The following is a 24119-nucleotide window of genomic DNA, read 5'->3' on the forward strand; positions in this document are numbered from 1 at the left end:
ATTTTTATGACTTGAGGTTATATAACATATAAATCTCAGCTTTATACTCTGATTGCTTGTCCATGTATCAGCAATGAATAAAATGCATACCAAAGAGGCATGCCTTGTGATGATTTTTAGTAGCACTTAGATACGCTAGGTAAAACTGAAAAGTAAATGAAATTTGTCAACTGATGCTCTCCCATTTCTACTTCCCCTTTGTTGTCAAGGCCCACATAATGTCCCATTGTGGTCCAAAATTCCTGATTCTTCAAAAGTGCCACAAAGTACATAATTTAGCTTTCTCTGTTCTTTCCTTTCCTCCACCTAAAACCTACCCTCATTTTAAAAAATATCTATTTGGCAATGGCCCACTTCCATTTGGACACAAGATCCTAGTCAGGCTTTTCTTATGAGATTTTCTTATGAGAATGTCAACACCAACTCTCACTCAGTGGTCACTAGAGCATATGGACCTGCACTTAATGGGAATCAGAATATCTCCACTTCAGGTTCTACTATCCAGCCCTTAGCTCATTAACCATTCAATACCATCAAGCTGTTCTGTTAGGGTATGGGAATTATAAATGATGGTCTTTCCTTTTTATTCAAATTTTAATATCTAATGTTATGTAATGGGGCAAAAGGACATAAATCAACATTTGAAAATTTCATCTTAGACCAAATGCTTTTCAAGCCATCTGTGGCGAAATATCAGGATTTTTATTTCCAATCTGTCATAGACATACTTTTGTGAAAAACACTAAAAATGGATTACTAGAAAAAAATAAAAATTAAATTAAAAAATCCAAAACATACAAAATACAAGCCCCAATTAAAAAAAAAAAAAGAACTTTTTTTAGAGTAGTTTTAGGTTCACAGCAAATTTGATAGGAAGGTACAGAGATATCCCATATATCCCCTGCCTCCACACATGCATAGCCTCCCCCATTGTCAGTATCTTTTTTTAATTTATATTTGACAGACATAAAATTACTCTGTCAAATTACTAACAAGTTTCTAAGTACTTGTTTTCAATTTCTTTACTTATCTCCTTGCATTGGTGCCAATCTAGGACCACACTGAGTAGCACTGCTCTCATCCCAACCCAAATATCTACCTCCATCCTATCACCAAACAATCCTCTCCATAAAGAAGCAGGAAGATAGAGGATGCCACATGCTATGGTTAGTGAAAAAGCTACTTGGGGTATACACACATTTGCCATCTATAGATTTCTAATTCATGCAAGATGATCCTTTTTCATAAGCCATTCACCAATTGAATACACTTTCAGGTTTATGAGAGTAACACAGTCTAGGTGTCTCATATACACCTTTCATTTTGAAACCTCTCATTTTTTTAGAGTAGTTAAAATCCCTATTATGGTTCTTGATTATTTACATAATAAAGATCCATTTAAATGCACATGCACTATACCCTCCTGAAGTCAGCAGAGGGTGAACATGAAGATCTGAGACCAAACTTCTCTGTATGTGTGCAAAGCATGTTTCCATTGTGCAACTGCTTTACAAATAAGAAATAAACGCTGGGTTTATAAGACTTGGAAGAAACGGTTTAATGGCCTTTGACTGTTTTCTATTACTGGAAAATTTACATGCTGCAAAGTAGCAAAAACCAGTGCAAAAGAATAAACAGTGGACACACTTCAAGGGCTTGCTTCTTTTGAGGATCAGGAGTAAAACTGGGTTTTATTAGCTGTTTCATTAAGTTTTACTTTGAAGAAAAACAAACAGTGAAGGCATATGTGCAACATCTGATGAAAAAGGGATTTTATTCTAAACAGTCTCTGTACAAAACTCATTAATGTAACATTAAATGTGAAGACTTGTCTAGCAATTTAAGGATAATTTTACTCATTTTAGTTTATTTATAATTTCTGACACAGTTTATTTAACATATTCTAATCTTTAAATCACCATGTGCACAAAACTAATATATTAAATCTGTCTTTTCAATGACATTTTGCAATAATTATCTACAGCAACTGTTAAGGGCAATTAGTATATGACGTTTGTACCAAATTTAACACCTAAAGATAATACAGCTGGATATTGATAACTTGGAAAATTCATGAAAACAGAACAGTTCATCTTACTCAAACTCCTAATTATAAATGCTTTTCTTATACTATAAATACACCTTTTAAGAAAAATCTAAATATAGGTGTTATTATAATCCAATATCTAAAATCTAAGCATCTAATATAATACTCAAATTATTAAATAAAAATAAATGTTTTTTCCTCAGAGCAAATTTATACATGCTGGATATTCATCATATTCCCACTGGAAGAATTTACTCAATTGCTATTTTTCCATTTCAAGCCTAGATGCTGTTAAGAAGCAACTAAAATTTGATAGCAGGAAAAAAATACATATATTCCAGTTCTTTTGTGTTGGCTACAAAATAGCATGGGTCTCTGGTATAGAGAAAATTAAACTTCAGCTTCTAAGTAGATGGATTCAATATTAAACTACAAGTTGGGGGTTAAGTCCACAGTCTTTGAAAGCAGACACACGTTGGTTCCAATCTTGACCCTGCCTCTTACATAAAGACCAGGTAACCTTGGACAAGTCACTTAATTTCTCTAGTCCCACATGCTTCATCTGAAGTAGATATAACAGCTAACTCATAGAGACATTGTAAGGATTAAATTAAATGAGGTATTATACGTAAATAACAGCACAGTGATGGTGCTTTGAAAATAGACTTTCCTCTATAGAAAAAAATTTTTACTGATTTTAATCAAAGTAATTTAGTACACAATTTAAAAAGTCAAACTGCACTAGAATGCAGTTATAACAAAAATCAGCAGCCCCTTTCTTACCTCTCCCCATACTTTGTTCACCCTACCCAGAGGCAACCTCTTGTAACTTTCCTTGCTATATCTTCTACCATTCATCTCCAAATTCCAAGTTTTCTGTATACAGCTTTCCCCTGATACATAAAATTTAGATACCATCTATTGATATATTATGTAGATTATATATATTCAAATTCAGTGTGACCCCCAAATTAAAACACCAGGATCTTTAAACAATGACTTCTGGGGTAAATTCATACTAGAAAGAATATATAGAACAAACAGTCTCTGTTTTAAGAGCCTATGTAGTCCAAATCAATTGTAACCTGTGATTAAGGGGTCTACTCCTCAGAGCAGAAATATGAAATGGATTTATTTTTTCCAATAACTGCTCTTAGCTTTCCTGTGTGGAATCTCCTTTCCCACCTGATAGGTGTGGCAGATTGATTGCATTAGTGACCCCAATTTTTCACACCTCCCAATATCTTGTCCTTTGGTAGTGCCTTTCCACACTGACTCTGAGCTTGGCCCCCCAAGAAAAGCTCAAGTAAAGGTCTGAAAGAGTGCTTGAGTGTTTCTACTTTCTTCCTTTGGACCCTAACCACTGCTATGAGAACAGGCTCAGGCTAGCCTGCTGGAACACGGAAGCAGGCTGAATCACCCCTCTTAGATGAGGCCCTCTTAGACTAGCCAGCTCCCAGCCAATACTGGGCTGGATTGTAGATATATAAGTAAGCCCTATGGAGATCAACTGAGCCTGCCACAGATCAGCAGAACTGTCCAGCCAATTTGTAGATTTCTGAGAAATAATAAATGGTTATTGTTTTAAACCACTAAGTTTTATAATGATTTATTATGCTGCAATTCCTAACTGATATATTAGGGATCCTTAAACAACAACTTGGTCCCAATCTATAACTTTTTAGATGCTTTCCGTTTTTAGAACTCGAGACTTCAGAAAATTACAACTCAATCTTATATTATTTTTGTTTTTTTTTGCTTTTTTGCAGTATGCGGGCCTCTCACTGTTGTGGCCTCTCCCGTTGCGGAGCACAGGCTCCGGACGCGCAGGCTCCGGATGCGCAGGCCCAGCGGCCATGGCTCACGGGCCCAGCAGCTCCGCGGCACGTGGGATCTTCCCGGCACGAACCCGTGCCCCTGCATCGGCAGGCAGACTCTCAACCACTGCACCACCGGGGAAGCCCCTTTTGTTATTCTGAAGATTTCAGACTCAAAATCAATTTGAAGTTTTTTTTTCCCTGTAGTTCAACCCACACTCTCTGCTGCTTAGAATGGAGAAATGAAGCACTCTCTTGCTCAGATAAACCTTCTGCCCCTCACTACTTCTTCCAGGAGCCCATGACTTGAGAACTGGAAGCAGGAAGGAGAATCATCCCCTTGCTTAACTGGTTGAAGTCACAGTCCTCCCGTTGTTTGCTGTTGCTTCTCTGGCTGACACTGACTGCTCCTGCATGTGGCAGGCATGCAGCTGCTGGCTCCCTCGTGAGTAATTAAATGGGCTCTTCAGAATATCCTGCAGGGACATTTATCTGATCTAGACAGTAACCATCCACCCTCTACCACTGCTGAGGTCCCTTTACACCTCCTGGCTTGAGCAGGACAATGGAAAAATAGGTCCAGCACAGCTATTCTCTGAAGTGACCATATTAAACAGATTGAACAGTTTCCTCTGCTTTCCACTCTTACTCTCAACTCCCTTTAGCCTTGCTCCAGCAGAAAACAGCAGATCAGCAAGTCCATGGATAAGGCAATGCTCAACTAGGCAATGAAGTGTCCACTCTCCCAACTGTAAAGTACCCCATACTTTACAAGTGGTTCTTTGGAGAACGAAGAGAGGTTTGTGAGGGAGGGAATCGTTTCTCAGTACGACTCTGCACTTCTGCTCGCTGAGTCCTATTCTCATATTGGGGTGGGGTGGGGGATCCCAGTTCTTCAGGAATGGTTCCTCTGAGCAGTCTCTGCAGGCAGGTTTCTGACCCCAGTGGCTAGTAGATTATTCATAGCAATCCAAATATAGAAAATCAGTTACTCAAAAGTCTTTTGTCCTCAGCTTGGGGCCTTAGCTGCAATTCAGAAGCAAGATAAAAAGGTCCCACTCAACACACTGTTATACGGTTATTTTAAAATCTAAAGTATGCATTAAATTCTGCTATACTGCATATCATTATAGAAGAATTCCATTTTTACAAAAATGCCAGTTTTATTAAAAAGACTGCCCTGAAGAGGTTATTTGAATGCTACTTATTAACTTTCTATGTAAATTTTATGGTGTTTTCATGGATCCTAATTCATCAATTAAGGTATAAAAGAAGAACATTGGCATTTTTTTAAATTTCTCATATTTTTTCAAATAAAACTTTTTGTCTAATAAAATTCTTCAGACAAAGTGTAGATTTTTCTTCTTTCCAGAAAATCAGATATTCAATCATTCATTTAGCAAATATCTGTTTGTGTACCTACTTTATACCCAGTGATATTCTAGTTACTTTGGGCATATCAGCAAACAAAATAAAGACCTCTGTCCTCATAGCCTGAGCAGGGAAAGAGAGACATTAAACAATAAATATAATAAATAAGTAAATTACTGAGCATGTTAGAAGCTGAATAATAGTATGAGAAAAAGAAAATGTAGAAGAGGATAAGGGAAATCAGGAGTGAGGCTGTAGGTAGGTGGACCAAGTAGTTTGAAATATTGAATAGGGTGGTCAGGGAAGCCTCAGAAAGAAGGTGACATGTGAGGAAACACATGGGATGGGAGGACAGAGGGATGGGGGCAGTTAGTCATATCTGGAAGAAGAGGGTTCTAAACAGAGGGCCCAGCCAATTCAGAGGCCCCCAGGAGGCAGTGTTTGTCTGATGTGTTGGAGGAACAGCAAGAAAGTCAGTGTGCCTGTGTGCCCTAATATTATGAGGTTATGGAAAAAAGAAAAGACAGCAAAGAGGACTGAAAAGGAGTGAAGAGTAATATAGGCGGTAAACCAAGAGAGTAAGGACACCAAACGAAAAAAGTATTTCAAGAAGAATGATCAATCCTTGTCAAATACTACTAAAAGATCAAAGAATTTACCAGTGAGCTTAGCAGCAATAAATTTAGAGGTCGCCGATAACATTACATAATAACATTGGACCCAATGATTCATTCTACTAAAAAGGAATTTTACTATTTAATGAAAATTCTTATAAAACAAATAGGTTTTTAAATACTAGTCAATGACCCATTTATTTCAAACAATATATTATACAATGAAATGAAATACAATGAGATGCATTTACACAAATAAAAAACCTGGCAGAGGGCTTCCCTGGTGGTGCAGTGGTTAAGAATCCGCCTGCCAATGCAGGGGACACAGGTTTGAGCCCTGGTCCGGGAAGATCCCACATGCCGCTGAGCAACTAAGCCCGTGCACCCCAACTACTGACCCGCAAGCCACAACTACTGAGCCTGCATGCCACAACTACTGAAGCCTGCACGCCTACTGCCTGTGTTCTGCAAACAAAGAGAAACCACTGCAATGAGAAGCTCGTGCACCGCATTGAAGAGTAGCCCCTGCTCGCCTCAACTAGAGAAAGCCCATGCGCAGCAACAAAGACCCAATGCAGCCAAAAATAAATAAATAAATTAATTAATTAATTTTTTTTTAAAAAGAAATGCATATAGAGTGCTTACTACACTAAGCACCAAGGATATAGAAGTGAGGATACAGAAACAAAATTCCTGCAGTCAAGGAGCTTTCACACTACTGTGGGGAATCAGGCAAGTATACAGATAACCACCATACAAAACTGTGTGTCAATTATATGAAACTACAGAGAAGGGGCAGGCTTCTAAGCCAAACCTGAGGGTGGGGTTACCTATCTGCTTACATTTAATCTCAAAAAAATATGTAGTGATTATGGGCAAAAGACTTAACCAAACAAATCACAAAGGAAGGTACAATAAACATATGAAAAGGTGCTCAAATGAACTAGTTTTTAGGATAATGCAAATTAAAATCACCCTGTGGCGTCAGGAGGCAGGACTTCAAATCTTCTCCAAAAAACAACTTGGAAACTGTTCAAAATTGTTAAAAAAAAAAAAAAAATTATTCAGGATTCTGGTAATCAACCAAAGTCAAATAACTTAGTAAGAAGTACTTATTCATGAAACACTGTTGAAATTAGGGTAAGAACAGTGGGACTCTGTGACACTCCTGCCTGGGGCTGCTGCCATCCCTCCCCTGTGGTCAGGTGGTCAGGGATAGGGTTCTCCCTGGACCGTAGGCTAGGGCAGCTTCAAGGCCAGAGAGGCTCAACTGATCTGGCGCCAAAGATGAAAATACGCAGTCCAGCAGCATCGCCAGCAAATGTAGCAATTTCAGGAGCAAGTCTGAGGTAGCCATCCCAGTTGGGACAAGCAACCTCCCGACAACAAAACCATAAAGGTAATAGGTAGATCCTGGAAATGAGAGACCACAGAGGGGCTTGAACTCTGCAAACAACCCTGGCTGCCTCCACCCACATGCCTCAAGAAAACCATACTGGCTTCAAGTCCTGGGCTGATGGTGGAGCTGCTCACATGAACAGAGGACATGGGAGAAACTAAAAGGCAGGGCAGAGTAGAAACCTGCCTGAACTTTAAATGTGCTCCCCAGCCCACATATAGATCCTTTGGGAAGGGTGGAAGTCTTACTCCATCCATCATGCTCAGGTGTCCAAGCATAACCTCTGACCAATCACTGACCATAAAGTTATGCATAACTGAATGTTGAGCAAACAAAGCCAGACTTAAAATAGTGCATCTTTTTTAGGCATGAGCTGTGTATGCTTAGCTAAAGACCCTAAACTATATCCTGAAATAATGGAGAATCACTAAAGGATCTTAACCAGGGAGTAATGGATTGGAAATGTGTTTTATAACATCACTTTGTCAGGGTGGAAGTCAGATTGGCAGAGGGCAAGATCAGAGACAGAAAGCAGAAACAATGGCCTGAGCCACAGTGGCAATGGGAAAGGAGGGCAGAGGAGGCAGAGGTAAGCCAATGTGAGAGATTTTTAAAGGTGGAATAACTGATATAATGATCCATCAGGTCTATGTATTGAGGAGACAGAGGAATGTAAAAGGCTTCAGCTTTATGGCCTGAGCCAGAAGGATGGTAGAGCCATCTACTAAAACAAAGAATTCAACTGACAGGAGGTTGAAAGATGAGGAGCTCAATTTTCGGAGCTTGAGGTTACCGAACTCTAATCTGTGAGATCACTTATGTGATTAAACTTTGTACAAAGGCTAGTATTTAGAAGAAGATAAATAAATGGAAATTCGGGACTGTAGTGGTCCAAAGACCTGGGTCCTTGCTCCAGTGGTAGCTCAGATTTGGGCAGGTCAATTGTTATCTCAAGTTTATTCGTTTATTTAAGTTATCTTGACACAAAATGAAGAAAAAAAGGTGTTGTGAGCCTAAAGAAGGATGCTGTAAAGCAAGACTACATGTGATTGCTGCTATAGCATGCAATTAGTTCTGGAAGTTGTCACTAAAACAATATGACCAAAATGAAGCCATATATATTGGAAAAGAAACCATATTTTTGCTATGTCAGATGACATGGAAAGCACCAAATAATTATTTTTGAAAGCACTAGAAGTAGTATGACAGTTCATTTAGGAAACCAGTTACAAAATATACCTAGCAGAATCAATCTTTAAAGTGAACACCTGTTCTGTTCCTAAAAGGGAAGATAATGTTTTAGATATGTAATTTCACTCCAATATTTTAAATTTAAAAGAACCACCATTAAAATCCCATTTGGGAAATTTAGCAAAACGTGTTTAAGAGGACCTAAAAATGAAAGCCTACACATGAAGGAAATTCACCAAAACAACCACAATTGTATTAGGGTAATGTGATTCTTTTATGGTTTTTTTTTTCTATTTCTACAAACATTCAAGATCAGGGTAATGTCTGTAACTGGAGGCCCAATCCAAGGCTTTGGAAATAAGCATTTTTCAAGTTCAAGCATGAAATTAACTCATAATAGATCAGAGCAGATGGGCAAATTACCCTAAAGAGACAGAATAACTCCCCAGTCTGCAAGATTTGGCTATAATCAAATGGCAACTAAAAGAGACTGGTCAGTCATTAAAACTTAAAAAAAAAAATGAGATCAGTGGAGGAAACATTAGCATTGCCCACTACACTATTCAAGAAAGAGATTTCCTACCCTACATATCATTACTTTAAACAACTTGGCCTCAAATGGTAAGATTATCCCTACTGCAGAGCCAGATGTATGATGCCACTCTTAGATTATGCCACTAAATATTTCATTCATATAGCTATACATGAGAATCTGTACTCATTCTGTGTTCACGCAATTGTGATTTGCCCACTTACAAAACAAAATGAATCATCACAATGACAGGAGCATTCCAGTTCATTTGACAATTCTATTCATTATAAATTAATAAATTACATTCTGATATATATATATATCAGGATACAAATGTCAAAGGATATATATATAATTTGACATTGCTCGATGTGGATCCCTCTTTGAGAGACAGCTCCATTCCATTCTATCTGAATCTGAGGGTCAGATCCTGGGCTTGATAAATTTACCAGTGTTCACTCCCTAGGAGGCTTTTTGAAATAGAGCCTGCCAGCCTGCCCAATGAACTCAAACATCACTGTTAGCCAAGAATGTGCTTTTAATTGTTAAATGTGCACAATTACTATCACTGTTTAAGTTTAATTGATAAATTTGTAAAGTATTACAGCTTTCCTTTCTGATACTCTTGATAGTCTTTAAAAATGGTGTTCAAAAATATTTAATTCACAAGTAATACAACTTGTTCTTCTTGAAGTGATTGCTTAAGATTTGCATATGCTTAAGTGACAGATCATATCATAACACACAATAAATTATGAATGAAAAACCTAGTGTAACTATGAGTCAATGTTTGTTACAAAAACACAGCATGCTGCTCCAAGTGCATTTTTCTCCTAATCTCCAAAGATAAACTAAAAAAAACTCTACTTTAGTCTAATCAAGAGACTATGTGAATGCAATATATTTAATCTTTATCTAGTGACATTTGGGGCCAGAAATGATATTTCATTAACTCACAGTAGATGACTTAAACAAATACAGCATTACACTAAAACTAATAGTAATAACATGCCCACAGCCACCCTAAAAAGGATTAATACTGGGATATATAAAAAATGTTTTTAATAAGCTGGAGGAAGAAAAATAAAAGTTAAGCAAAATTAAGTATTTCAAACCAACAAATGTATTTATTTGTTACTCACGTAAAGCAATATTATACTAAGAAACCTGTGGGAAACATCTATTCTTTTCGTAAACCTTAGAATTGTCACTAAATTTTAGCAAAGAATCTAAGGATATTGTGTACATAGAGATCAAAAAGTATAAGAGGATAGTTAATATTTCACCTTTAAAATAGAAAGCCTTACTTCCAACAACTCAGTGTATAAATACCACAAAAATGAATGCATAGGCAAAGTAAAATAACTGTATTTAAGATATTAATTCCATTATTTACTCTCGAATTTGATTATGTTTCTGATAGAACTAGCCAGTAGGATTTATATAGTATCAGCAAATTGGAGACATGATGAAAAATTAGTCTTACCAGACACACACAGAAAGCATTTTTAACTCTCTTTAATAATGTCGTGCTTCAAAATAAAAGAAATGAAATCTCTTAACAGAATGAGGCTATGTAATTCAAGATGCCATCATCTAATGGAAATTCACCCCCAATTCTCTGTTTACTTCTCACTTTATAAATCCCTAAGTCAAAATTTGTAGAAATAATGGGTGAACTTCGAAGACGTCATGCTAAGTGAAATAAGCCAGTCACAAAAAGATAAATACTGTATGATTCCCCTTATATGAACTACCTAGAGTAGTCAAATTCATATAAAGTAGAAGGGTAGTTGCCAGGGGCTGGGGAAGGGAGGAATGAGGAGTTAGTGTTTAAGGGGTATAGAGTTTTGATTTTGCCAGATGAAAACAGTTCTGGAACTTGGTTGCACAACAATGTGAATGTACTTAAGGCTACTGAACTATAGACTTAAAAATGGTTATGATTGGGCTTCCCTGGTGGCGCAGTGATTGAGAGTCCGCCTGCCGCGGCAGGGGACGCGGGTTCGTGCCCCGGTCCGGTAGAATCCCGCGTGCCACGAAGCGGCTGGGCCCGTGAGCCATGGCCGCTGGGCCTGCGCGTCCAGAGCCTGTGCTCCACAACGGGAGAGGCCACAACACTGAGAGGCCCAAGTACCGCGAAAAAAAAAAATGGTTAAGATGATAAATTTTATGTTATGTATATGTATTTTACCATAATTTTTAAAATAAATAAAAATTTGTAGAAATAATATTTTATGTCTCTAGAGTCTTTTTCTGAGATCATTAATTTTAATATTAATGATAAATAAATTTAGAGTGCACTTGAAAAACCCATAATTTTAAGACATATGGGGGAAGGGGAAAAAAGAAAACCAACTTAATTAAATTGAGATATATGATGTCACTTCATGATATATGCTTTGAAACAGTATATTCCTGGCTGTGAGTTGGTAATTGTGGGAGTTAAGTGATAGGTACATGGGAATTCATTATACTATTCTCTTTGCTTTTGTATGCTTAAAATTTTTCATAGTAAGACGTTAAAAATAAAGATATCTGTGCAAATAAACAAGGTGAGAAATTCAGCATGGCAGCAGGATTGATGGGAAGGGTAGGGTGGGTTTTCTAACAAGATAGTGTTAAAAGATGGAATGAAGTAAGATATGGAAATATTTTAGAATTTATTTTAAAAATATGAATTTGATGTAATTAGGATAATGTTGAAGGGTTTTAAGAAAATCAATGTGAATTAATCGGAGAGAAAGACTTCTGAAAGGAAGGAATTAAAACAGAATGAAAAATCAGGAATCAAAGACTTCCCTGGTGGCGCAGTGGTTGAGTCCGCCTGCCGATGAAGGGGACACGGGTTCGTGCCCCGGTCCAGGAAAATCCCACATGCCACAGAGAGGCTGGGCCCGTGAGCCATGGCCGCTGAGCCGGCGCGTCCGGAGCCTGTGTTCCGCAACGGGAGAGGCCACAACAGTGAGAGGCCCGCGTACCAAAAAAAAAAAATCAGGAATCAAAAAGAAATTTAAATTGTTTAAATTTCTAAGAATAAAATAAAAGTTAAAATTTTTACTCTATATAAATTAGGAAATAAGCCCTTTCAATAAGGGTTCCTAAGCTGTCAGGGAAATAATCAAAATATTTCTAGTGTGCTGCTATGAAATTTCAAGATATAATCAAGTAGGTTTAACTGAAGAGACAGGGATTAATAGGGGGTGGGGAGCAGAGGCCTTTTAATTCTTCTTTAAGAATAACAGGACTTCCATGGTATTCCAGTGGTTAAGACTCTGTGCTTCCATTGCAGAGGGCATGGGCTTGATCCCTGGTCTTGTAAGGTCCCTCATGCCACCTGCATGCCATGCAATGAGGCCAAAATAAATAAAATAAAATAAAATAAACAATTCTTCTGCATATCATTGTAAATCAAAGTAAATCAACTATACTTCAATTTAAATTTTTTTTTAAAAAAGAGTAACATACAAAATAATCTAGTGTTATTTGTATAAAATTTAATCTCAAAATTAGTATTAATAGAATATTTTTTTTTCAGTATCTGAATGGTCTCTCTTCCTGTTTCTGCTATACAAAAGTGAGAGAATATAGTTGAAAAGCTATGGGAAATTATTTTATCAATAACCTGTAAAAGGTGATATCACAGAACTAATGTACTCATATCCAGTGAGTAAAAACACAAAAACAAAAGAAAAAATTTTAGAAGGCAAGTTGCTTTGAAGTTTTAAACTGCACAAATTCCCAAAAGGGCTCTGAATCTAAGACAAGGCTAAGAACATTTGTAATGATGAATAAAGTTTAGGGTGAAGAATAAATTGTGATGATACTGAAGAAAAGGAAGCATATATGTAATATACAAAAAAGTAGAGAGAACAGTACCAAAATTAAACCTATATACACATTACTTATATTCAATATATGTCATGATTTTGCCACATTTGCTTCATCTATCCCTGGTGTATTTTTTTCTTTGCTAACCTCATTAGTATCATTTTATACCTTGGTCCATAATCAAATATCCCCAACTGTCTCAAAAAAGGTCCTGTAAAAACAGTTGATTTGAGTCAGGGTCCAAAGAAGGTTCACACATTACATTAGGCTATGCCTCCTGATTTCTATTAGTTTAGAGTAGTGCTACTCAAAATGTGGTCTGAACTGGTGCCAATTCAAGGACTAATTGTAAATTACCAGTCCCAAAACTGTTCTTAATCCGCAAATTCTTTGTTATGGGTCAATAAGATAAATTCAGAAAAGGAAAGTAAGGACTTAGAAACTTTCATAGCAAGTTGACACTGTCAACACACCCAAGTGCATGGTCAGTGGACCCATCTAGTGAACCAGGCTGGTAATCTCACCCTCCCATGATTGAGTCTCACATGATCTGAGCTGCACACTAGTTTTGCGCACCGGGACAGCTTACTGGTTGCTGCCCCAAGGATATTTTAAAAACAAAACAAAACAAAAAACTGGTCCTTAATTCTAAATAGTTAGAAGTGCAGTCCTCCTCCTCACTTCTTTATCCTACCATTAACTTTTTAAGGAAACTGGGTCAAATATCCTTTAGATTTCTGGATTTTTCTATTTGTCCTGTGGTGTCAATTAACTTGGTCTTCTATCACTTGTCTTCCTTAATTGGCTCTATTCAGGTTCATCTTTGGGGGCAAGAATATCCCATGGACTGTGCTCTGTGATTCAGGTTATAAAACTTCAGAAAGTACATAATATCTGGATATCCTATTTTTCGTAATGATAAGATTGAATGCTAGGTTCAGGTAATGATAGATCAATCCCTCTTTTGTAAACTTCACATCAATTTTTCACCTTATATTTTCATCTACTGATTATTGTTGACTAATTCATTTCATTAGGGATTGAAAAGTGATGACTTTCTAATTCTATCATCCTTTCTATATTTATTAGATGGAATTCTCAGGGAAAAAAAATTTTCCTTATCAAATTAGGCTATTTGGTTACTATGAGATATAATTCATACAGGAAAGACAGGATAAATGCTTATTTCTTTCCTTTTGACTAACAATTTTCAGACCAAGGAGTTGATGAGTTGCCCTAGATACTCCCAATGGTGTTCAGTGAGTTAGGTTTGGAGTCTCTTCTGCTCCACTCCCTCTCTCTCTCTCTCTCTCTTTGTCCCCACCCCCCCATCCCTCCCTCCTTCTCTAACATTATGAGCCCATGGGTTTTTAAGATATATACAGACATATACTGGAGATATAAAGGGCTAGGTTTCAGACCTCCACAATAAAGCAAATAACACAATACAGCGAGTCACATGAATTTTTTGGTTTCCCAATGCATATAAAAGTTATGTTTAGGGCTTCCCTGGTGGCGCAGTGGTTGAGAATCCGCCTGCCGATGCAGGGGACACGGGTTCGTGCCCCGGTCCGGGAAGATCCCACATGCCGCGGAGCGGCTGGGCCCGTGAGCCATGGCCGCTGAGCCTGCGCGTCCGGAGCCTGTGCTCCGCAACGGGAGAGGCCACGACAGTGAGAGGCCCGCGTAACGCAAAAAAAAAAAAAAAAAAAAAAGTTATGTTTACACTATACTAAGTTATGTTTCCCAATGCATATAAAAGTTATGTATATACTATATTAAGTGTGCAATAGCATTAGGTCTAAAAACACATTGTATGAACAAAAAATACTTTATTGCTAAAAAATGTTAACCATCGGGCTTCCCTGGTGGCGCAGTGGTTGAGAGTCCGCCTGCCGATGCAGGGGACACGGGTTCGTGCCCCGATCCCGGAAGATCCCACATGCCGCGGAGCGGCTGGGCCCGCGAGCCATGGCCGCGGAGCCTGTGTGTCCGGAGCCTGTGCTCCGCAACGGGAGAGGCCACAGCAGTGAGAGGCCCGCGTACAGCAAAAAAAAAAAAAAAAAAAATGTTAACCATCATCTGAGCCTCCAGTGAGTCATAATCATTTTGCTGGTGGAGTGTCTTGTCTCGATGTTGATGGCTGCTGACTCATCAGGGTGGTAGCCACTGAAGGTTGGGACAATTTCTTAAAATAAGACAACAGTGAAGTTTGCAACATCGACTGACCACTTCTTTCACCAACGATGTCTCTGTAGCATGCAATGCTGTTTGATAGCATTTTACCCATTTTGAATTTCTTTCTAAACTGGAGTCAGTCCTCTCAAACCCTGTTTCTGCTTTATCAACTAAGTTTATGTCATATTCTAAATCCTTTGTTGTCAGTTCGTCACAGCATCTTCACCAGGAGTAGATTCTATCTCATGAAACCACTTTCTTTGCTCATCCGTAAGAAGCAACTCCTCATCTGTTCAAGTTTTATCATGAGATTGCTGTAAGTCAGTCACATCTTCAGGCTCCACTTCTAATCCTAGTTCTCTTGCTATTTCTACTACATCTGCAGTGACTTCCTCCACTGAAGTATTGAACCCCACAAAGTCATCCATGAGGATTGGTCAACTTCTTCCAAACTCCTGTTAATGTTGACATTTTGACTTCTTCCCATGAATCACAGTGTTCCTAATGGCACCTAGAATGGTGAGTCCTTTCCAGGCGGCTTTCAACTGACTTTGCCCAGATCCAACTGAGGAATCACTATCTTTGGCAGCTATAACCTTATGAAATGTATCTCTTACAAAATGTGACTTGAAAGTTGAAATTACTCGAACCATGGGCTGCAGAATGGATGTTGTGTTAGTAAGCATGAAAACAATATTAATCTTGTTGTACATCTCCATCAGAGCTCTCGGGTGACTAGGTACATTGTCAATGACCAGTACTATTTTGAAATGAATCTTTTTTTCTGAACAGTATGTCTCAACAGTGGGCTTAATATATTCAGTAAACCACTTATAAATAGATGTGCTATCATCCAGGCTTTTTTGCTCCATTTATAGAACACAGGCAGAGTAGATTTAGCATAACCTAAAGGGCCCTAAAATTTTCAGAATCATAAATGAGCACTGGCTTCAACTTAAAGTCAAAGTCACCAGCTGTATTAGCCCCTAACAAGACAGTCAGCCTTTATGTCTTTGAAGTTTTGAAGCCAGGCATTGACTTCTCCTCTCTAGCTGTGAAAGGCCTAGATGGCATCTTCTTCCAATAGAAGGCTGTTTTGTCTACACTGAAAATTTGTTGTTTAGTGTAGGTACCTTAATTGGTGATCTTAGCTAGATCTTCTGGATAATTTACTGCAGCTTCTACATTCAGCCCCTGCTGCTTCACCTCACACTTCTATGTTATGGAGATAGTTTCTTTCCTGAAACCTCATGAGCCAAACTCTGCTAGCTTCAAACTTTTCTTCTGTAACTCCCTCACCTTTCTCAGCTGTCATAGAATTGAAGAGATAGGGCCTTCCTCTGGATTAGGCTTTGGCTTATGGGAAGTTGTCCTGGTTTGATCTTCTATCCCAACCACTAAAACTTTCTTCTTATCAGCAGTAAGGCTGTTTCACTTTCTTATCATTCACATATTCACTGGAGTAGCACACTTAACTTCCTCCAAGAGCTTCTGCTTTGCATCTACAACTTGGCTAACTGTTTGGTGCAAGAGGCCTAGGTTTTGATCTACTCAGCTTTTGACATGCCTTCCTCACTAAGCTTAATCATTTCCAGTTTCTGATTCAAAGTGAAGATAGGCAATGCTTACTTTCACTTGAGCACTTAGAGGCCATTGTAGGGTTATTAATTGGCCTAATTTCAATATTGTTGTGTCTCAGGAAATAGGGAGGCCCGAGGAGAGGGACAGAGATGGGGCAATGGCCAGTCAGTGGAGCAGTCAGAACACACACATTTATTAAGTTCGCTGTCTTAATGGGCAGGATTCCTGGCACTGCAAAACAATCACAATACTAACATGAAAGATCACTGATCTGGTCACAGATCACCATAACAAATAAAATAATGAAAAAGTTTGAAATACTGTGAGAATTATCAAAATATGACACAGAGACACGAGTGAGCAAATATTGTTGGAAAAGTGGCACCAATAGACTTGCTCGAGGCAGGGTTACCACAAAACTTCAATTTGTAAAACATGCAATATCCATAAAGTGCAATAAAGCAAAGTGCAATAAAACAACATAACCCTATAATGTGTTTCAAACAATTGCATTCATTGTTATTTACCATCTTCTGCTCCCCTTTCTTATTGTAGAGAATTCAGAACAATACACTACAGACCATTACGGTATATTTGGTGCTAATAGATTTTCATAAAGGTTTCTGAAAAGCTAACTACAATTTCATTCATAGTTTTATTTCTATAACAAAAGATGCTGAAAATTTCAAACAACCAATTAAAAATTATAACCACAATATAACTGTCCACGTGCCAGAAACTTTGCTAAACTTTTTGAATGCAAATCTCATTTAACGTATACAATAGCCATGTTAGGTGAGTATTATTATTATTCCTATTTTATAGGTAAAGAAAATGAAGTTTGGAGACATTAAGTAATTTGTCTAAAATCCAGCTAGTAAATGGTAGAGTCAGGATTTGTACTCAGGTCTATCTAACTCTGAAGCCCATGCTATTAACCACTATCTTTAATATCTGACAGACCATCATGTTAAACAATGGCTCTCAACAAAAGTGTACTGCCTTCCTGAAGGGTTTGGAGATGATGGGGGTAGGAGAACAAGAAGAACTATCCTGCCCAGATGCCAACAGAATTAAGCCCCACTGAAAAAATATTGATTTAGAAGTATTCTCCTTAATCTGCATACCTCCAGATATAAAAATTAGGACTATTTTGATTATTTTAAGAAACTTCTTCCTTTTAAAACTTTTAAATTATTTACGTGTTTCATTAATTCACATTGCTTTTCTCATCAACTTTGCAGGAAAAATGATGCTTTGCCTTATATAAAAAGTTGAATTATACCAATTCTCTAAACATTGTCACAATTACTTTAAAATTAAAAAATAAAATGGATGGTACCAAAGTGATTTATGAACAAACCTGAAGGTATGAGTGACAATATATGTACTCTTTAAAGGAGCCTCTACATACAGGGATAAACAAAGGTTTTTTTAAAAATAAGCGGCAAAAAGGGGCAGAGAGAGGCATTAAAAAGTTGTATTAGGAAACTTTTGGGGATGACGGATATGTTCACTCTCATGATTGTAGTGAAGGTTCAAGGTCCGTACATATGTCAAAAACTTATCAAATTATACACTTTAAATATGTGCAGTTTATTGTTTGTCAATTATACATCAATACAACTATTTTTAATATAAAAATTAATTTCTGGAGCCTAAAAAGTAAAAGAATATTCTAAGTATTGTCTCCAAACAGTCCCACAAAGCCTGAGATGTAATACAGATGGAAGGTTAAAGGAAATAAACAAGTGACTGATTCACAATTTCCTTCTTAAACTGGGTATAGAACTGCAGAAATTAAGTAGTAAAAATACTAATATTCCAAAATACAGAAGAGAGGGATCTCCTTGCTGGAGCCCCTTTTCCTAATTCAGAAAAACAGCATGCACTGAGGCAGGGCTGCGTGAGAAACTGCAGTCAACACCATGCAGACACCCAGTCCCAGAAGTCACCCACTGGCCACACAGAGCCCACATATTATACATCACTGGCATGTTGGGTTTGATCCTCACTGTGTTTAAAAAATATCTTTTTTAATTAGTTGCCAACCTTTAAAAATTTAGATTTTACCTCCAAATCTTTTTTACTTTTCTTGGAAGATCTGGTAAACCCCTGGGTCCATGTTTCCAACCTGGCCTCAGGCCAAGCACTCTGGTCAGCCACAGGCCCCAAGACTCAGTGTCCATTCTGTCTTGTCCCTGGCAGCGTGACCCACTTACATTACCCAACCAGGTCTTCACAGACTTTTGAGTTTGCAGTCCTTACCCTAAGGCTATAAAGATTTTCTCTGATGAATGTTTTGTTTTGTTTTGATACTATCTACAGGCTTACCCCCACGTTAAAGAGAACAGTCCTTAATTAGAGGTGCAATTCTTACTACAAAGGGTAGGGAACTCAGCAGAAAGTGGCAGCAAACAAGAAACTAGACTTAGCCATACCCATCCGTGAAGTAGAGGCCAGGCCAGAATAAAAACAAATCCTGGAAACTGGTTCTTATGGCACTAGTTTCAACAAATTCAGTGAAGAAACTTCTGACATATAATTTGTCTCCTGGAGATCTTCCCCAGAGTCCCCCAACACACACACATACACACACACACACACACACACACACACACACACACAGACCTAACTTCCTCCCTACCTTTCTGCTCCCCAACTCTGCTAGGTCACCGAAATGGTAACAGGAATCTCTATTATCCTGCCTCCAACTTAAGATAAAAGAAAAATTCTTTTTTTTTTTTTAACCTGGTAAAAAGGGAAAGTTCCCAAGGAATAATCACACAAATTATTACAGGACAAAAGGGGTCAGAAACCTATTCTCATTCAATGAATAAACAACCAACATTTTAATCATTACATATCAGAAGCATTAATATTAAAGTCAGGAAGAAGACAAAGAGAGCTGTTATTACTATTAACATTTTTCTACTCAGTTCATAAAATAGTAGGGAGAAATATTACAAAGAAGGCAACAAAAAATTCCTCATTTGCAGATAACCTCACTCTACCTAGAAGACACAAGAGAAATCACTGAAAAATTATGAAAATTAACAGGAGAATTCAGTAAGATGACTGAATGGTTACAAAATTAATATACAAAAATTAGCAGTTCTTTTATATGTCAATAATAATCATAGAAGAAATAAGATGAATAAAAATTCAAACACAATAGCAAACAAAATTATTAAATACTCAGGAACAAAATTAATAAAAGATGTTGTAAGGTCATGTTACCCTAGAGCAAGAGATGCCTTAAAAGTTTATGAACTGTCCCATCACTAGCTTAGAGAGTGGGGCTAGAATCCACCACAAGAAATTGACTCTATACCTCTGAACCCTCACATGAGCTCCCCTGTCAAAGCTTAGCTGATATACGACCCAAGAGGAATCATGGCTTCTCCTCCCAGTGACAATCTAGATCTGATCAAGGCCTGCATTTCCCTAGCCTCTAGATCTGAATCATAGGAATAAGTTCAAAACTGTTCTCATTTCTCAGATTTCATATAGGAAACAGAGCTAATCAGCAGAGAATCAGGATTCACCACTTTTTCATGGATCAGATAAAATGTCAAGTAGAGAAAACTTACTTATTCTCTAAGAACAGGATTTCAAAGAACTCTTAAAGAGCTTTTGGCAGAGAACCTTACTAAATGTATGTGTGGAAATAAATGAGTACATAGACCTTTTACATTATTACTACTGAATAGAATCAAAAGAAATAATGTTTTGGAAGTATTTATATTATTAAGAAATTCCCAGTGAATACAGTCCTCAATATTTCAGAATTTGTGATTATTTGACTATGGTTTGGTTTCTGGATTATCTTTCCACTCTCTGGACAAAAGTAGTCTCCTAAGACAATTAATAGTGTAAGCAAATGGTTTGAAGCACTACAGAAGCATCTGTTTACATTCAGATAATTAATATGCTAACAACTCTTATTATTAAATTAAAGCAGTTCACCTAAGGACTTTTGTAGATAATACTTCATTAGCCTAATTATAATGAGTATATATAGCTGAAGTAATAAAATGGACATCTGTTTTAAAACATTCTTCAATTTAAGCCTTCTACTAAATCAAACTAGCTTTCATACATTACTTTCAATTACTGAGGTTTTTGTGGGGGGTGAAACAAAAAAACCCCATTGAAATAGAAAATAAAATTTTCTTACCTTTGAAATTCTCCATTCCCAGCCATCGCCTATCTTCTGTGAATGTTTAATGAATTCTGCACAATAATGCTGGAACGTTTCTTCTCCAAAGAACTCATCTTCTTCCATACTAAATAACAACTGAAATATAAAAACTATTAGCATCAGCTGTGGAATGAATACTGAAAAGAATTCAGCTAATTCACTTATTTCTTTAAACAAACAAAAATTTGGGATGTACATTGGAAAATAACCTCAGAGTCACTCCAAAAAAAAAAAGTGTTTTGTTTCCATCTTTCCCACACTATCCCCCTTTTTTAATCAGGAAGAAAATGTGCTCAACATGAAAACTCAGGGACGTCCTTGGTGGTGCAGGGGTTGGGAATCCGCCTGCCAGTGCAGGGGACACGGGTTCAAGCCCTGGTCTGGGAGGATCCCACATGCAGCAGACCAACTAAGCCCGTGCACCACAACTACTGAGCCTGCGATCTAGAGCCCGCACTACTGAAGCCCACGTGCCTAGAGCCCGTGCTCCGCAACAAGAGAAGCCACCGCAAAGAGAAGCCCACGCACCGCAACGAAGAGTAGCCCCTGCTCGCGCAACTAGAGAAAGCCCGTGCACAGCAACGAAGACCCAATGTATCCAAAAATAAATAAATAAATAAATTTATTTTTTAAAAAAAACATGAAAACCCAAAACCTAGCTTTGTATTGATAACAATTATGTATCTATGGTTCAAAAAGTTTAGTTTGTCCATAAATTAACTTTCAAGTGTTCATTATCTCACTTCTTCTAAGCTAATGTTTCCAAACAACCTCCTCACACTTCCTTCTCTATCTCCTACCTTAGCTCTTATATAGACAGCATCACAATGATTAGTGGAGCTGGGCTGTTCTTCACACCTTATATTAGAGTTCAACTCACTAACAAAAGATGTTCTAAAGCCTGAAAGTATTTGTTCTGCAAGGTGTAAGGTGATGATCACCTAATTAATTACCTACTTTATTGAGTCTACAAATGTGCCAAAATCAAGGATTACCCATATATTTGTTATATAAATCTACCTAAAATATGAAACATTGTTTATAGAAAGAAAATTTTAGAGCAGCTGGAAGGAAACTCAGATTATATACTTCAAGTCTCTTGATGAGAAAAGTTGGACCAAGTGAATTCCCACATTCTCCTCATTAGTGATAAGCATCATCAGGACAATTAGCACTTGTTAACTGCTTACTATGTCAGGTACTTAATGCTAGACACTTCACATTCCCATTTAATCCTCGCACAACCCAAAGGCTGCTGTTATCCTCATTCCTCAAATGAAAAAGAGTAAGTAATCTGCTCAAGAATACAAATGAGGAAAAGTTCAAACCCCAGTTTGGCTCCAGGGCCAATGATCTGTCTATACTAGATGATTCCCAGTCCAGTGTTCTTTCTGATTATTCAAATTTAGTATGACCTACATAAGAATTTGTTCACTCATCCAACAAATACGTATTGTATGTAAGTAGTAGGCACTGTGCATAGGTAAAGGTTAGATACACAAAAATGAAAATATGCATAGTCCTTTCCTTGTAAGAACTTATCTTGAATGAAACATTGTAGGATGTTGAGCAGCATTCCTGGTCTCTATCCACCGGGATGCCAGTAGCATCCCTTTCCCCAGGTGTGACAACCAAAAATGTCTCCAGACATTGCCAAAGGTTCCCCGGGGGACAGTCACTCTATAGCTGCTTACTTCTCTGCCCTTCGTGGTTGCAGAAGCGTTTACCCACCTGGCAAACTCATACACATTCTACAGGTGTCCCTCCAGGATGCTTCCATCAAAATGTACCTTATTTCCCCCACTAGACCATGAATATCTCGAGGACAAGATCCAAGTCTAATTCATCTTGGCACCCCCAGCACCCAGCTTAGTGCCTGGCTCTAGACTGAACCTGATAAACATTTGTTGGATGAATGAATAAGTAAATGAAGTATGAACTGTAAAAAAAAAAAAAAAAGAACTTATCTTGCAATGAAGGGAGATAACCAGTGACAATAATTACAGCAGAAACTCTCTTATAAGACCAACCTCCATTCAACTTGCCAGATTAACTGACAGTGTCTATACCCTCTGTAAAACAATGACTAAACTCTACAGCATGCTTTTTATGTAGCATCTCTGCTCCTATCAGTTGAGTGTACTTTCACAAACCATATTCATGTATCATAAATACATACTTTAATTAAATGCAACACAAACCAAACCAATAAAATGTAAGTAAAAAAGAAACACAACTGTTATTTCTATGATGTAGACTTTATAAAGACTTGGAAAGACTATAAAGGTAAGTCCTCATAAGAAAAAACAAACTACTATTGAACTAGTTATAGACAATACAACTGAAAAGATTGGCTGAGGGGAAAAAATATCATACAAATCAAGGATTATGCACTCAGATTGTGGCACAAGTGGCTTGAGTTCTTTCTTTTAAACCAAAACTAGAAATTTACAGGATGCATTCCAGGTTCGGTATAATTAAGAATGAACAATGAATTCCAATCAAGTACCCATACTCAAAGAAAATGTCTTGGTCATACACGAGAAAATTTGCAAATGAATGTTTATATGTTTTAAGTTGAAATAAAATGTTTTAAGTACATATGTATTTTTTTAACTCTAGCTTTAGTCAAATTTCTCAGTTAACAGCTCAACTCTTAATTCTGATAGCAATGGAAAAGAGGACTTCGAGTTAAAGTATATACAATGGAGCGATGCACAGATTATGGTAGGCACAAGAAGAGTTCCTTACAAAGAGGGGATGGTGTGGGAAAGTGTCTGGGGTAGGGGTGGAGATGAACCTTTAAGGTTAAGTAGGAGTTTTTGTAGGGCAAATTGTCAGTGAGTGAAGCACAGGGGTTAGAACAGCGGTCCAAGCGGGGAGGACAGTGTGAACCAAGGTAAGTAAGGGTGTACAGAACCGCAAGTTTGATGTCACCATGATAAAGAGAGTATAGTAAGACAGAGATAGTCAAATCCCATGCAAGTTAAATCTGTCTGCCCTCACTAGTGGAGGAGAAATGGATAGGAAGGGCCTCAAAGATACCAGATAGGATAGTAATGAACTTCCTGAAAGGTCACTTGTGTGCCATGACAGAGTTTGGACTGTCTCCACAGGAAACAGAGAATCAGACGTTGGAGCTGTAAAGGTCAGAATAGTAAATCATCGGTGGTTCTGTGGAAGATGGATCTGAAGGGTACAGCCTGAGGGTAGGGAGGAGAGTTAGAAGCTGTTGCTGGATGAGAGGTCATGAGGATCTAAAGCCAGGCAATGAAATGGAGCAGAAAGAATATGCATCTTAAGTTATGGAGGCAAGCTAAAATGAACTTAAGAGATTTGGAAGTCATCTGTTTA

At 37.7% G+C, this 24119-nt stretch overlaps 1 protein-coding gene across 4 annotated transcripts in view; it reads right to left on the reverse strand.

Annotated features, from left to right (window-relative positions):
- The window catches only part of ATG10 (autophagy related 10), a 234583-nt gene that overhangs the window by 198213 nt on the left and 12251 nt on the right, over positions 1-24119 (reverse strand). For all 4 annotated transcript variants that reach the window (XM_082621252.1, XM_082621254.1, XM_082621251.1 and 1 more), the window contains exon 2: positions 20742-20861. In XM_082621252.1, coding sequence (XP_082477378.1) covers positions 20742-20849 — 108 coding nt within the window. In that variant the 5' untranslated portion in view covers positions 20850-20861. The remainder of the gene's footprint in view (positions 1-20741; positions 20862-24119) is intronic.

The sequence above is a fragment of the Mesoplodon mirus genome (genome assembly GCF_964341445.2).
Source record: "Mesoplodon mirus genome assembly, chromosome: 5".
NCBI lineage: Eukaryota > Metazoa > Chordata > Mammalia > Artiodactyla > Ziphiidae > Mesoplodon > Mesoplodon mirus.